The sequence below is a fragment of the Capricornis sumatraensis genome, chromosome 7, assembly GCF_032405125.1.
Source record: "Capricornis sumatraensis isolate serow.1 chromosome 7, serow.2, whole genome shotgun sequence".
NCBI classification, from domain to species: Eukaryota; Metazoa; Chordata; class Mammalia; order Artiodactyla; family Bovidae; genus Capricornis; species Capricornis sumatraensis.
This window is the reverse complement of record NC_091075.1, coordinates 110954002-110971142: the sequence shown is the minus strand read 5'-3', so window position 1 is coordinate 110971142 and position 17141 is coordinate 110954002. Positions and strand designations below refer to the sequence as shown.

At 36.7% G+C, this 17141-nt stretch overlaps 1 protein-coding gene across 2 annotated transcripts in view; it reads left to right on the top strand.

Moving 5' to 3' along the window:
* The window catches only part of RAB28 (RAB28, member RAS oncogene family), a 99647-nt gene that overhangs the window by 13580 nt on the left and 68926 nt on the right, over positions 1–17141 (top strand). For both annotated transcript variants that reach the window (XM_068975231.1, XM_068975232.1), the window contains exon 4: positions 9690–9819. In XM_068975231.1, the coding sequence (XP_068831332.1) occupies positions 9690–9819 (130 nt within the window). The remainder of the gene's footprint in view (positions 1–9689; positions 9820–17141) is intronic.

The following is a 17141-nucleotide window of genomic DNA, read 5'->3' as shown; positions in this document are numbered from 1 at the left end:
AAGTAAAAATACCTGCATTTTGGGAGTGAGGAACCTTTCATTAAGTTGTATATATTGTATCTGTTAAATTTTAGAACTAAGTTTTGAAATACCTGATAATATTGTTAAGTGCTGCCACAGTGTTTGTTATTTCAAGATTGCTATTCATTATTCCTTTGAAAATGGTGTCCATTTGATTTACCGACTCATCATACTTATTTCGCATAGTGATAAGTGAAGCAGATGAAAACAAAGTGCTATCTAATATTATGTAGGTATCTACTAAAAGTCTTAAGGTTTATAAAGAGAAGAGTTTTTTTTTTTTTTTTACAATGGTGAAGTTAAGACAGAAAAATAGAGAAATTTTTATGAAGAGTTTATTAAGATGTAGAAGGACTAATTAAACTTAAGAGTGTGATTTCCAAAAGTCGTGGCAGAAAGATTTGGAAAGAAGAGGAGCATTTGGAGGGTCAGTTAGGAAGAGGAAGCACAGGGCAGGATAGGGATGAAGACATACATAGCAGAAGGATAAATGGTGGACAGATGTTTGATAGAAGAGGGTATCAGGGACATGAGACATGGTGGTGGGTTTAGATGGCTGCAAGGTTGCCAAGAGACAGTTATTTCCAGCAGTTCCCTGGAGATTCTTCTCAGAGTTCAGTTGTTGCCGAAATGTGTTGCATTTCAGAGGGAGTTGTACTTTCTGATAGTTTTCTGGAAGAGAGCTGGATTGATTGATGTGGTGAGAGACTCGGGGCTTTGAGGTGCTTGTATGATAGGCTCCCAAAGAGGTGAGTACTTAGAGGTCTGACTTTGGTGTGCTGAAGCTGGTGGGTAGAAGCTCTGGGAGTCTGTGGCAGCTTGTATGAGTTTTGGCAGTTTGTGTGTTTCAAAGCATTGGTTCATTTCATCTGTGTTCTCAAATTTTTGGCCGTGAAGTTGTTCATATTATTCCTTCATTATTATTTTAATGTCTATGGGAATCAGTAATGATCCCTCATTAATTTGTGTCTCTTTCTCAGTCTCTCTCTCTCTCTGGTCAGCCTGGCTAGAGGTTATCAGCTTTTGCTTTTGTTAATTTTCTCTATTGTTTTCATCTTTCCAGTTTCATTGATTTCTGCTCTAATTTTTATTATTTTTTCTTCTGTTTGTACTAAGTTTAAATTCCTCTTTTCCCTTAGTTTCCTAAAGTGGAAGCTTAGATTTTTGATGTTTCTTCTTGTGATATATGTATCACAAGAGATATATATATCACAAGATATATGTGTTACAGTCAGTGCTCTATATTTTCTTCTAAGCACTGTTTTTGCTGTATCTTCAAGTTTTGATAGATTGTATTTTATGTAAGATATTTTAAGTGTCTCCTGGGACTTCTTTTTTTTGACCCATGTGTTATTTAGAAGTATGTTTAATTTCCAAATATTTTGAGTTTTCGCAGCTATCTTTCTGTTATTGATTTCTAGTTTAATTCCATTGTAATCTAAGAACATGCTTGGTATGATTTCTATTCTTATAAATTTTGTTAAGTATGTTTTATGGCCCAGAATGTGAATGTTTGATGAATGTTTCATACAAACTTGAGAAGAGTGTACATTTTAATGCTGTTGGATGGACTGTTTTATAAATGATGAGATTAGATAAAGCTGATTGTTAGTGTTGTTCAGGTCAACTTTCTGACTTTCTGCTTGCTTGGTGTATCAATTAATGAAAAAGAGGTATTGATATCTCCAACTGTGCTAATGGGTCTGTGGGTTTTGAATTCCATACAGTTCTGTGAGTTTTGGCCTCCATATTTTGATATTCTGTTGTTAAGTATATATACACAAAGGATTATGTTTTCTTGGAGAATTAACCCCTTTATCATTATGCTGATCTTTATAAAACCTCATGATTTCCCTTATTCTGAAGTCTACTTTGTCTGAAATTTATATAGCTACTGCAGCTTTCTTTTTGCTTGTGTTACACGATATTTCTTTATCCCTTAATTTTTAACCTGTATCTTTGTATTTAAAGTGTGTTTCCTATAGGCAACATACAATTGAGTCTTGTTTTTTTGGAGTTTGTGTCTTGCAGCTCTTTCAAATATAGCCTTTTACTTATACTGGAGGCCTTTTGGTGTGTGGTGAAGTATGGAGGAGGGGAAACATTCTGTACCCTTATGATTAAGTCACAGCCTTGTGTGACTTAAGCATTTGTGCCCTTGAAAATGTCTTTTAATTGGTAAATTTAGACTGTTCACAGTTAAAGTGTTGACTGACATAGCTGGGTTCATAGCTTTCATGTTTTTTTCTGACCTTGTAATTGTTTCCCTCCCCTCCTTTCTGTCTTTTCTCATTTTAGTTGAGCATTTTATCTCTTTTCTTAGCCTGTCAATTATACTTAAACGTGAAACGTGAAGTCGCTCAGTCATGTCCGACTCTTTGCGACCCCGTGGACTGTATGTAGCCTACCAGGCTCCTCTGTCCATGGGATTCTCCAGGCAAGAATACTGGAGTGGGTTGCCATTTCCTTCTCCAGGGGATCTTCCCGATCCAGGGATCGAACCCAGGTCTCCCACATTGGAGGCAGACGCTTTAACCTCTGAGCCACCAGGGAAGCCCATTCTTTTTTAAGTAATTGCTCTGGAGTTCACAATATACATTTTAAACTAATTTAAGTCCATTTTCATACAATATTACATTGCTTCCTGTGCAGTTCATAAAATATTTCATAAAAGAATGTTCTCAGTTCATCTCTGCTGTCCCTGACGACATCAGTGTCTTTCATTTCGTATGCTATAATATAATCACTCAGTACATTAAATAGTTATATTTTAGATTAATTAAGAATAAGACAAATAAATGATTTTATTTTACCTTTTCTTGTTGCTTCTCTGATATGCTTCCTTTCTTTATATGGAACTGAGTTTCTGACGTGTATCATTTCCTTATTCTTGAAGAACCTCTTTTAACATTTCTTCCTAGGCAAGTCGTTTGGCTGTGAATTCTCTCAATTTTTGTCTGAGTAAGTCTTTTTTCTTCCTTACTTATGAAAGATAATCTTACATTTGAAATTTTAGATTGGTCCTTTTCTTCATTTCAGTGCTTTAAATATTTCATGTCATTCTTCCCTTGTGTGGTTTCAAATGAGAAATTCTGTATAATTCTTATCCTTGTTCTTCTACAGATAGGGTATTCCCTCGCTCCCCTCAGCTTCCGCCTTCTACCTTTTCTTAAGATTTTCCCTTTGTTTTTTGTTTTATGGAGTCTAAGTATATGATGTGCCTAGGTGTAGATATTTTTGTATTTATCCAACTTGGTGTTTTCTGAGATTCTTGGAACTGCGGTTTTGTGTCTAATTAATTTTGGCAATTTCTTGGCTATTATTACTTCACATATTTCTTAAGTTCCATCTTCTCTTTCTGATATTCTAGTCCCATGTATGTACACATTCAGAGTTGTCCCACAGTTCTTTGATATTATTCATTCTTTTTTCTCTTTTCATTACAGTTTTGTAAGTTTCTGTTAGGTTCAAATTTGCTGATTCTTTCCTAGGTTGTGTCTAGTCTACTGATGAGTCCATCAGTGGTCTTATTTCTGTTATAGTATCTTTGATATCTGGCATTTCCTTTTAATTGTTCTTTAGAGTTTCCATCTCTTTGTGTACTTTACTCACCCGTTCTTCCAGTTTTCTATCTTTTCCATTAGAGTCTTTAAAATATTATTCACAATTATTTTAAATTCCTGGTCTGATCATTCCAAAATCTGTCTCATGTTTGACTCTGGTTCTAATGCTTGCTTTTCTCTTCAAACTGCCTTTTAGTATGCCTTCTAAGTTTTTGTTGAAAACTAGACAAGATGTATGGACTGTTCAGTTCAGTTCAGTTGATCAATCGTGTCCTGCTCTTTGTGAACCCATGGACTGCAGCACACCAAGCTTCCCTGTGCATCACCAACTCCTGGAGCTTGCTCAAACTCATGTCCATTGAGTCAGTGATGCCATCCAACCATCTCATCCTCTGTCATCCCCTTCTCCTCCTGCCTTCAGTCTTTTCCAGCATCAGGGGCTTTTCCAGTGTCATTTCTTTGTATCTGGTGGCCAAAGTATTGTAGTTTCAGCTTCAGCATCAGTCCTTCAAATGAATATTCAGGACTGATCTCCTTTAGGATGGACTGATTGGATCTCCTTGCAGTCCAAGGGACTCTCAAGAGTATTCTCCAACACCACAGTTCAAAAGCATCAGTTCTTCGGCACTCAGCTTTCTTTACGGTCCAACACTTACATCCATACATGACTACTGGAAAAACCATAGCCTTGACTAGACAGACCTCTGTTGATATAGTAATGTCTCTGCTTTTTAATATGCTGTCTAGCTTTGTTATACCTTTTCTTCCAAGGAGCAAGTGTCTTTTAATTTCATGCAGTCACCATCTGCAATGATTTTGGAGCCCCCCAAAATAAAGTCTGTCACTGTTTCCATTGTCTCCCCATCTATTTGCCACGAAGTGATGGGACCAGATGCCATGATCTTAGTTACTTTGAATGTTGAGTTTTAAGCCAGCTTATTCACTCTCCTCTTTCACTTTCATCAGGAGGCTCTTTAGTTCCTCTTCATTTTCTGCCATAAGGGTGGTATCATCTGCATATCTGAATTTATTGATACTTGACCTGGGAATCTTGATTCCAGCTTGTGCTTCATTCAGCCCAAGATTTTGCATGATGTACTCTGCATAGAAGTTAAATAAGTAAGGTGATAATATATAGCCTTGATGCCCTCCTTTCCCCATTTGGAACCAGTCTGTTGTTCCATGTCCAGTTCTAACTGTTGCTTCTTGACCTGCATACAGATTTCTCAGGAGGCAGGTAAGGTGGTCTGGTATTCCCATCTCTTTAAGAATTTTCCACAGTTTATTGTGATTCACACAGTCAAAGGCTTTGGCATAGTCAATAAAGCAGAAGTAGGTGTTTTGCTGGACTTCTCTTGCTTTTTTTGTGATCTGACAGATGTTGGCAATTTCATTTCTGGTTCCTCTGCCTTTTCTAAATCCAGCTTGAACATCTGGAAGTTGTCAGTTCACATACTGTTGAAGCCAATCTTGGAGAATTTTGAGCATTTCTTTGCTAGCATGTGAGATGAGTACAATTGTGTGGTAGTTTGAAAATTCTTTGGCATTGCCTTTCTTTAGGATAAGAGCTCAAATAAATAGCCTTTTAATTAACTTGAGGTTGTATCTTAATTTGGCCAGGAGTTGTTCTGTGCTTAATGCTTACTGAAGCTTTAAATGCCAGAGACATGAAATGCTTTTAGTGTCCTTGTTTTTTTTCCTCCCCTGTCTTTTTGTGCGTCTTGAACTCTTCCTTAGTTGGAGTGTGTGTCTTGCAGCTCTTTCAAATGTAATCTTCCTTTCTTATCCTGGAGCCCTGTTGATGTGTGGTGAAGTATGGAGGGAGGGAAACATTCTATACTCTTATGATTAAGTCACAGCCTTGTGTGACTTCAGGATTTGTGTCCTTGGGCTATGACTTTCATAGGTATCTTTTAGCTTTTCTCATTTATGTGATATAGGTGGGCTAGAAGGGGCTGAAGTTGGAAAATGCCTGTGATAGAAAACTCTGATTAAGATTTTTTCCTGGAAAGTATGCCTTTTTTTGGAAAATGCTCTGGGCATATTTTACAGTGGTTACTTTCTCTTTCCTCCTACCAGAGCTATGAGGGTATTTTTCTTGATTCTTCACCATAGGTAAAACCCATGAAAGTATGAAGGTATCCCAAAAAGTATGTCTTCCAGGAGTTTCTGATCCTTAGGCTAGACCATGCAGACTTCAGCAGTTTGTCAAAATTACCATTTAAGTATGTCTACTATTTATTGGTTCTAGTGACTTTTTTTCCAGGTAAGCAGGATTTTGATGGTGACTTTTGGGATTCACTCCTCTTTCTCCGGATTTCAGGATGTCAATTTGCCCTACAAACTCAGCTGTCTGTTTGGTCTAAAAAAAAGTCTTTGATTTTCTGTTTGTCCAGCTTTTTTCTTAATGTAAGGACAAATGTGATGACTTCCAAACTCTTTACATGTCTGAGCTGAAACCGAAAGTCCTAGAACTTCTTTTGCTTTAATGTCTTTGGCTTTCTCATTTTCCTTTCTCAGTTTTTCACCACATTGATGTGATTCAAAACTGGTGCAAAGTTGTCATTTTAGGAGCAAAGATAAAAATCATAATTTTTCATTAAATGATATTGAAAAAGGAATATGTGAATCAATAGATATTTGGGTTGCTAGATTAATGGAAAGGTGTTTTTCTTTCTTTCTTTCTTATGAGTCGTGGACCAATTCATAGGTATTGCTGATTGGAGAATATTGGGATACATCGGTTTAAATGAGAAATTGGCAAACTTCCTTAAGGAACTAGATAGAAAATATTTTACGTTTTACAGGTCAGACTCTGTTGTGGCTACACAACTTTGCCCTCATAGTGCAAAAGCAGCCATTGATAAAACTTAAACAAGTGAGTGTGACTAGGTGTCAATAAAACTTTTTTTGTAAATATAGGCTATGAGCTGAATTTGACCTTGGGGCCATAGTTTACCGATTCCTAGTCTAGATCAGTTATAGTTTTTATTCTTTGGCTCTGGTCTAGTACTGATTATCAAAAGATGCTGGCCATGTTTTATTTGCATATATTCTATTATGTTCAGATATTGATCCATGTTGTGATGACTATTTTAATATATTGCTTAGAAGAGTTCTAAAAATTTTCAGGTTTAAGAGGCACCATAGGTCAAAATTACTGCAGATGGTGACTGCAGCCATGAAATTAAAAGATGCTTGCTCCTCAGACGGAAAGCTGACAAAAAGACAGTGTGTTAAAAAGCAGAGACATCACTTTGCTGACAAAGGTCCATACAGTCAAAGCTATAGTTTTTCCAGTAGTCACATACAGATGTGAGAGTTGGACCATAAAGAAGGCTGAGCGCCCAAGAATTGATGCTTTCAAATTGTGGTATAGGAGAAGACTCTTGAGAGTCCCTTGGACTGCAAGTATATCTAACCAGTCAGTTGTAAAGGAAATCAACCTTTCCTTCAGCGGAAGCTGAAGCTCCCAAATTTGGCCACCTAAGGAAAAGAGCATTTCATTGGAAAAAACCCTGACCCTGGGAGAGGTTGAGGACGAGGAGAAGGGGGCCACAGAGTATGAGATGGTTAGATAGCATCACCTACTCAATAGATATGAATTTGAGAAAACTCTGGGAGAAAGTGAAGGGCACGGAAGCCTGGTATGCTTCAGTTCATGGGGTCACAAAGAGTTGGACTTAGTGACTGTACAACAAATAGGTCAAAGCTCAATTTATGAGAGTGAAAGCTAGCTCAAAGTTACCTTGAAAATGATTCATATTCATTCAGAATAATAACAAAAAAGTTCCCAGTGATTGTGTAGTATCTTATTTTTAAATAAGTCTGTTTTTATTACTTCACGTAATAATGACAGGTATTATAAAGGTGGGTGACGAAATATTCCCCAAGATCAGTAGATGGTAGGGCCAGGACTATAATCCAAAGCTGATTTGACTTCCAGAGCAGAGCTCTAAGCATAATACATTGTATCACTCGTGTCAACTGAAGGTAGAGTCAATGGATTGAGTAGTAGCTTTGTTCAGAGGCTGTTTCTGGGACGTTATTTTTAGTAAGAAAAGTGGGATTATGCTTACTACTTCAAATAATTCTGTGCTGAGCATTATTTCAAAGCATTTAGGACTATAGAAATAGGTTTATAAGTTGCTAAAATAAATCAGACACATGATTTTGCATAAAGATTGTAGAGTCATTAAACTGGAAGGGATCATAGAGAGTGTTTAGGCAAATAACCTGAGACCCAGAGAAGCTAAGTGTAGTTTAACGAATGACTGTGCAATATATGTAAATTAAGCCTTCATGCTGTATGCCTTAAACTTATGTATGTCAACTATTTCGTGATAAAACTAGGGGGAAAAAAGAGCATAGGACTGAAAGGTCATAACAGTAGTGAGCTAGATCTGGATAGGGAGAGTCAGTTGTTAAAGTTTTAGGAATTTTTTTGAGCCAATTGTTGAATACATTTGTGATTACAATATATATATATATAAACTCATAAATTATATTAAAAACAAAGATTTATACGATCAAAATGTATCACTTACTGATTATTTTACTGTGTATTTCTGTTGTTTGTGCCCTTAAGGTTCTTTGTATCTAGTGTATCAAGTGTATCTATATAGTGGAAATGCTATATGGTGATGTCCTACCCAGCTCTGTTTGGTGAAGTAACATTGATAGATTTTAAATGACCACAGGAGAGTATTTATATTACAGAAATTGGCAAATGCTACAAATAACCCTCTCTCATCCTTTCCTCTCCTTACCATGCCTTAAGCTGGTTAATTAATACTTGCCAGCATACCGTTGCTGATGAGTTTTGTGTTATATACTTGTCTGTTTGTGTGCCTGGCTTTGTTGCAAGGCTGTGAGTTCCTTGAAGCTGGAATTTATGTTCCTAGTACCCAGCACAGTGCCTGGCGTATAACTGACTGACAAATGTTTATAGAGTAAATGAGTGGACTTTATATTCAGTCCTTGATTCAAATTCTGGCTCCCTGTGACCTTGTGTTTATTAGTGAAAATGAGGATAATACCAGTCTTGCATGATTTTTTGTGAGGAGGAATGAAAAGATCCAGATATCTCTCTGGAACATAATAGGTATAAGAAGTTGTCAACATTTGTGATTATAACTTAAGAAGAAGGAGACATAAATGCCATTAGGGTCCAGACTTATATATGCAGAGCTTTTATTAAGTGTTTGAGCATAAATTGGATGAGAATCAAGAATGTAGCAGTGTTATTTTGTGTGTGTACATCTCCTTCCCACACAAAATAATGGGATGTATTAAAAGGAATATGATATATAAGAGACAGGAAGCAATCCCTCTGTTATATTTGGCTTTGTTCAGACTCTTATTACAGTATCATATCCAGTTTAACATTGCTCATTTTAAAGAGGATGTCAAAAAACTATATGTAGCATGCCTTGGGAAGAACCAACAACTATGATTAAAAGGTTAGAAAATAGGTCCTTTGAGGCAAGTTTAAGGAATTGAGTTTGTTTATTCTGGAAAGGAGATGGTGAAAGAGTTACTTAACTATCTTCAAGTACATGAAGGGTTATTATGAGGAGGATACTCTCATGTTGTTCTCCTAATGCACAGAGGACTGAAAGAGGAAATCGACTTATTTCATTTAAAGAAAATTGTGTTAAACGCTGAAATTGACTATCAAGGGATGCGCCATGGGATCTCCATTTTTGAAAATATTTTAAAAGAGCAGCAGCAGATGGTTATTTATTAAAAAGTTTAAATGTTTGACCTTATGAAAGTGACAGGCAGAATTGTAGACCTTGCAGCTTTTTCCACCTCTATAATAAGATTTTCTTACATTTATTGAAAGTTATCAAGCGTATCCCAGATATCTTATTGGGATCTCACTTACAATTTGATATAATCATTCTTTATCTTGCTTTGTATCTTAACATCTTGAATGAAAACATTCAGTATTATCTGTCTGCTAATAACAGAATTAAAGTCAGATACAAACAGTCCTTGCTTGTATTTTTTATACTCAACATATCTATTACTTATGAGTATTTAGTATTAATATTTTTTAAAGCAGTATATTACAAATGTTGTGTAACTCTCTTATGACAGGGAGTCCTCTTGGTATATGATGTTACAAATTATCAAAGCTTTGAGAATTTAGAAGATTGGTATTCCGTGGTGAAGAAAGTGAGTGAGGAGTCAGAAACTCGGCCCCTGGTTGCCTTGGTGGGCAATAAAAGTAAGTTACAAATGTATGTTTATATGTAGTAAATATATTTGCCTATCTTCTAGTTTTTATCCCTAAAAGAAATGATGTTTGGAGACATAAGTAGCTCTTTTGGAAAAATAGCTTTTCTGGAGTGAGCAAGTTGAGAAAATTCATAAAGATGTGTGCAGTCTTTTCAGTAACAGTTCTGATGCTTGACCTGTCATAACTGCTCTGCTGCTTTGGCTGGTTCCCTGTTAAGGTAAGTTGTGTTCTGACAGTGTGTGTGTTTTGGCTTCCTGTGGTCTAAGGATGCAGCATGGACTATTGAGAACGGCAGCACAGCTGCAGATTTTTATGATATTGCACTGCAGCTTTAGCTCTGCCCCAGAGATTCTGAGAGATACATTTCATTAAATGGCACCCTGTTCCGGGGAAGGAAGCAGTGTCTGCATGGAATTCTGTGTGTATTATTCCTTGCCCTCATCGCTCATAGACTTTCTTTTTCTAAATTTTTGAGGTTTGCTTTTACATTATAATTTTTTTTTCTTGAGAAAGTGTATTATTGTGGGGAAGGTGTGGTGCTTGGTAGAAATGATGGATAATTTTTGAAATCTGTCTCTTGGGCTATGATATACAGCATGTAAGAATTATGAGACTGATTTCAGTACAGGATGGTTACTTGGTTCTTAGTCCTGCAATGCATTTACCCTGGAAAAGAGGACCTTAATAAGAGTTTTCAAATAGATATGATATGACCCAAACTTCTACAACTTATTTGAGGTCAGAGAAAAAGAAATGAATTTAAATTATACCATGGAGGATTCAGGTCAGAAACTGTTTCCTGACTGTAAGTGTTGTTAAATCAGTACCCAAGTTTACTATCAAGAGAATTATCTCCTCCAGAAGTCTTTAAACATATAGTGCATTTTTTGGGGGGGGATTTATAATTGTTTAGGAAATAGTACTTCCTGAAGGACCAAACCATGGTTTCTTCATTATGTGGTTTTGCACACTTAGATGAACATTTAATAAATCCAAGCCTTGCTTTAAAACCATTACAAAACAGGTGTGAATATAATTTCTCTGAAGAGTTAAAAATATAAATTTTATACTACTTTCTAGAAAACAGTATAATGTATCACAGAGTGGATGAAAACAGTTTTTATTAAGCTTTAATTAAATTTTGGTCATCTATTTTATAGATCTAACTAAGTGAATCAGATGCTTTTCAACTTATTGAAAACTCATTTTACAAATCATAAGTTTTGGTGAGCTTAGGTTCTATTTCTGAGTACAGCTTTTCATTTTAGAAGATCATTTGTTAGTGATTTGTCATGTCACCAAAGCATTGGCATACATTATAGTTAAATTTGTGCTTTATTGGAGGTTTCCCATCACCTTTTGGGAAATTACAGAGTAAGGAAGTGATGGGAGTTGGGATTTGTTTTTGTTTCTTTCAGGATATAATCTAACTACATCTGGAGTAATGGTGTGGTGGTGCACAATTATATACATTATGTTATGTGTTTATGCTATCCTGTGAGGCCTCCATCATTGGTCACTGTCAGGATGTCAGACTAGATGGGCTATTGGACTGTGCTGGTGATGCCATTCAGAGTTTTAAAAACAAACATTTACAGAAGTTATATGAACTTATGCAAAAAATTGTTACAGTGTTATGTTTGAGATTTAATAGCATGAAAACTGAAAGAATTTTTTTACTTTTGGAGTAATCCTTTTCTTGTATTTATATTACTAATACGCTGTTTCAGAATGAGATCATGTAATAGAGTATGTGATCACACATGTAAAATTAAGTGATTAGAGATGAACATTTATCTGGATACTGTTTACCATTATCTGTCACTGGCCCAGTTTCATATGATCAATATGTTCATGTAGTGAATGATCTTAACAGTTTGTTTCTAAGAGATAAGGCATTACATTATAGTAGTATTTTCTTTTTGAGGAGGTATAATCATATTAAAAAGCAAAGATTTTTTTTTTGATCAACACTAAGCTAGTTAAAGAGATTTTATTAAGAGTTTCTATATCAAGGGCCTCATGAACATTGGAAAGTCTTCCAAGTCAAGGAAGCAGCTCTCAGATTCAGAGAATGTTCCATAAGAAAAGATGCTCACAGTTATTCTGTCGCACCTTTTTCATTCATCACATGAGTGTCATATTTGTTCAGGCTATTGCTTCTCTTTTCTCCTCTTTTTCTTCCTTGGTTAATTGATTATTATTCCATTTTATCTCACTTATTGACTTATTATACATATTATATATTCATGTATTGTATTTTTAGTTGCTTCTTTAGAATTTTGGATTGGGTGGCCTATCCCTTCTCCAGCGGATCTTCCTGACCGAGGAATTAAACTGTGGTTTCCTGCACTGCAGGCAGATTCTTTACCAACTGAGCTATCAGGGAAGCCCAGAATTTTCAATATAGATCCTTAATTACTCTACCTTCAAATTATAGTATCCCTTTTCATGTGTAGCATTGTTTAACACTCCCTCAATCCTTTGTGTTATTTTTTTCAGACATTTTTAAATATTCTGTAAACAACTTTTGTTTTAAATAGTCACTTAGCTTTCAAAACAATTACAAATAAGAAAAAGGTGCACTTTATTTTGGTGTCCCAGGCGGTGCTAGTGGTAAGGAACCCATCTGGCAATGCAAGAGATGAAAAGAGATACAGATTCCATCCCTGGGTAGGGAGATCCCCTGGAGGAGGGCAATGCAACCACCTGTAGTATTCTTGCTTAGAGAATCCCATGGACAGAGAAGCCTGGTGGGCTACAGTCTATAGGGTTGCACAGAGTCAGACACAACTGAAGAGGCTTAGCACACATAGCACACACACGTTTTATTTTACCTTTAGTTATTACATTGCCAACACTTTCATTTATCTGTATACATCCAAGAGTCTGATAGTAGATTCTTTCTCTTTTAAGAACTTCCTTTAACATTTCTTTTAGAGTAGATCTATTGTCAATGAATTTAGGAAGACATTTGAAGCTGAATTATGATGATTATTATCTATATAGAGTCATTGTCTGCCTAACTGTGCTTTTAAAAATTCAACATTCTGTGCTATTCTGTGGAGCTTGAATGGAAAGCATATGTTGAAAAAGAAGCATGTGTAGACTAGGAAAATATTGACAGCAGTAGCCAACTTTCAGCCAAAGTTTAGCAAAAAGATAAGATACAGAGAAAATTTCTGTGCACAGAGTGTGTGTGATCAGCCCTGGGATTTCTTTGGAAGGAATGATGCTAAAGCTGAAACTCTAGTACTTTGGCCACCTTATGCGAAGAGTTGACTCATTGGAAAAGAGTCTGATGCTGGGAGGGATTGGGGGCAGGAGGAAAAGGGGACGACAGAGGATGAGATGGCTGGATGGCATCACCGACTGGATGGATGTGAGTCTGAGTGAACTCCGGGAGTTGGTGATGGACAGGGAGACCTGGCAGGCTGCTATTCATGGGGTTGCAAAGAGTCGGACACGACTGAGCGACTGAACTGAACTGAAGGACTTATATTACTTAGTTATAAAGTCATTTGTTTTTTATTAAAATATGGTAAATTCTCAGAAATTTGGGCTGAGGATTGAGGATAGTCCTAGGTAAAGGTGAATTACAGGTTTATTCATTTATTTTTTTAAATTTAGATTTATTTATTTTAATTGGAGGCTAATTACTTTACAATATTGTATTGGTTTTGCCATACATCAACATGAATCCGCCACGGGTGTACATGTCTTCCCAATCCTGAACCCCGATCCCTCCTCCCTCCCCATACCATCCCTCTGGGTCATCCCAGTGCACCAGCCCCAAGCATTCTGTATCCTGCATCGAACCTGGACTGGTGATTCGTTTTTTATATGATATTATACATAATACATCAGTACTTGAACCGTGAACTCCCTGATGTTCAAGCTGGTTTTAGAAAAGGCAGAGGAACCAGAGATCAAATTGCCAACATCTGCTGGATCATGGAAAAAGCAAGAGTTCCAGAAAAACATCTATTTCTGCTTTATTGACTATGCTAAAGCCTTTGACTGTGTGGATCACTATAAACTGTGGAAAATTCTGAAAGAGATGGGAATACCAGACCACCTAACCTGCCTCTTGAGAAATCTGTATGCAGGTCAGGAAGCAACAGTTAGAACTGGACATGGAACAACAGCCTGGTTCCAAATAGGAAAAGGAGTGTGTCAAGGCTGTATATTGTCAGTCTGCTTATTTAACTTATATGCAGAGTATATCATGAGAAACACTGGCCTGGAAGAAACACAAGCTGGAATCAAGATTGGCGGGAAAAATATCAGTAACTTCAGATATGCAGATGACACCACCCTTATGGCAGAAAATGAAGAGGAGCTAAAAAGCCTCTTGATGAAAGTGAAAGAGAGCGAAAAAGTTGGCTTAAAGCTCAACATTTAGAAAACAAAGATCATGGCATCCGGTCCCATCACTTCATGGGGAATAGATGGGGAAACAGTAGAAATAGTGTCAGACTTTATTTTCGGGGGCTGCAAAATCACTGCAGATGGTGACTGCAGTCATGAAATTAAAAGATGCTTGCTCCTTGGAAGAAAAGTTATGACCAACCTAGATAGTATATTCAAAAGCAGAGACATTACTTTGCCGACTAAGGTCCGTCTAGTCAAGGCTATGGTTTTTCCTGTGGTCATGTATGGATGTGAGAGTTGGACTGTGAAGGCAGAGTGCCAAAGAATTGATGCTTTTGAACTGTGGTGTTGGAGAAGACTCTTGAGAGTCCCTTGGACTGCAAGGAGATCCAACCAGTCCATTCTGAAGGAGATCAACCCTGGGATTTCTTTGGAAGGAACGATGCTAAAGCTGAAGCTCCAGTACTTTGGCCACCTCATGCGAAGAGTTGACTCATTGGAAAAGACTGATACTGGGAGGGATTGGGGGCAGGAAGAGAAGGGGACGACAGAGGATGAGATTGCTGGATGGCATCACTGACTCGATGGACGTGAGTCTGAGTGAACTCCGGGAGTTGGTGATGGACAGGGAGGCCTGGTGTGCTGCGATTCATGGGGTCACAAAGAGTCGGACATGACTGAGTGACTGAACTGAACTGAACTGATACATGTTTCAATGCCATTCTCCCAAATCATCCCACCCTCTCCCTCTCCCACAGAGTCCAAAAGACTGTTCTATACATCTGTGTCTCTTTTGTTCTCTCGCATACAGGGTTATCGTTACCATTTTCTAAATTCCATATATATGCGTTAGGATACTGTATTGGTGTTTTTCTTTCTGGCTTACTTCACTCTGTATAGTTGGCTCCAGTTTCATCCACCTCATTAGAACTGATTCAAATGTATTCTTTTTAATGGCTGAGTAATGCTCCATTGTGTATATGTAACAAAGCTTTCTTATCCATTCATCTGCTGATGGACATCTAGGTTGCTTCCGTGTCCTGGCTATTATAAACAGTGCTGCGATGAACATTGGGGTACATGTGTCTCTTTCAATTCTGGTTTCCTCGGTGTGTATGCCCAGCAGTGGGATTGGTGGGTCATAAGGCAGTTCTATTTCCAGTTTTTTAAGGAATCTCCACACTGTTTTCCATAGTGGCTGTACTAGTTTGCATTCCCACCAACAGTGTAGGAGGGTTCCCTTTTCTCCACACCCTCTCCAGCATTTATTGCTTGTAGACTTTTGGATCACAGCCATTCTGACTGGTGTGAAATGGTACCTCATTGTGGTTTTGATTTGCATTTCTCTGATAATGAGTGATGTTGAGCATCTTTTCATGTGTTTGTTAGCCATCTGTATGTCTTCTTTGGAGAAATGTCTGTTTAGTTCTTAGGCCCATTTTTTGATTGGGTCGTTTATTTTTCTGGAATTGAGCTGCATAAGTTGCTTGTATATTTTTGAGATTAGTTGTTTGTTAGTTGCTTCATTTACTATTATTTTCTCCCATTATTTTTGTAAAAATTGTGTTTTATTATGGTTAAATACAGAGAGTACCTAGAGTAGGTTAATGATATAGCCAGCAGAGGAAGGGACTTGCTTTAATGAAATAGAGTGTTAATTAGTAAGTTAATTATTTCAGTACATACTAAAAAGTATGTAATACATTTGACCCTTGAACATCACTGGGATTATAAACATAGTTCCTTCCTGCAGTCAAAAATTCACATTTTACTGAATTTTCAATTTCAATGACTATAGCCCCCTGTAAACATGGTTACTCTGTATCTGTGGTTCTGCATCCATGGATTGAACCAATCTTGGATCATGAGGTACTGTAGTATTTACTACTGAGAAAAAAATCTGCTTGTTAGTGGGTCTGCACAGTTCAAACCAGTGTTGATCAATGGTCAACTATACATAAAATAAAATATTTTATTTTATATTCAATTCTAAAAGGCTATAAAATACTAGTTAATGTTTTTTCTTTGTACTGTTTAAGATGGAAAATGAAGTATTTAGTCATGGTTAAGATCAGAGGGTTTTAAATTGAGACAGACTTTCCTTACAAGCCCCATTTTTCCCTCTACTAGAAGTGTAATACCATACAAGTTACTTTATTTCTTTAATTTCTTCATCTGGAAATAAGGATAATGGTTTCTGTTTTATAAAGTTGATTTAATGATTAAATAGGCTATTACATAAAAACACTTTTCCTATATACATAAGTGCTTGATAACTATTAATTATTATTATTAATCATATAGCCTTTTAAAAGCATGGACTATAACTTCAACTCCAGAAACCATAAATTACAGATTAGTAGAGCTGAAATAGAAATTTTACAAAAGTAGCCTGAAGGAAATGGTTCTTAAAGAATTCTTTCATCACCATCTTTTCTTGGTTTTTACCGTGATAGTTCTCGTACTATGTTTTGGGTTGGGCAGTTCATTCAGCAGACATTCTCGAGGGCCAGCTATGTGTATTCAGGTAGCCATTATTATTTTGCACAAGAGTAGAATCCAAGAGAATGCTTAAGCAATGTTTGGGACCTGCTAACCTGGGTCTTAATTATATTCTTTTTCTCTACCATCTTCAAGTTTTCTAGAAATTTGACCTTCTTTTGCTTTGTTTGGTTGTTGAGATTAATAAATAGTTATGTTCAAATTTCCATGGAAGGCCTTACTTTTCCCCAATGAGATTAAAAAAATTCGTTTGAAAGTAGTAACGTTCAGAATGGGAAAGAGGGTAAGCCATCTACTTATTCTGTGTGTTCTATGGAAGTTCGGTTGAAGTTTGATAATGTTTGCAGCTGCAAGTGCAGTGAGATGTCTCATAGACTACAATGACTATAGCCGCATAAGGACCTGGAGGCAATTATATTACCATCTAGGATAGC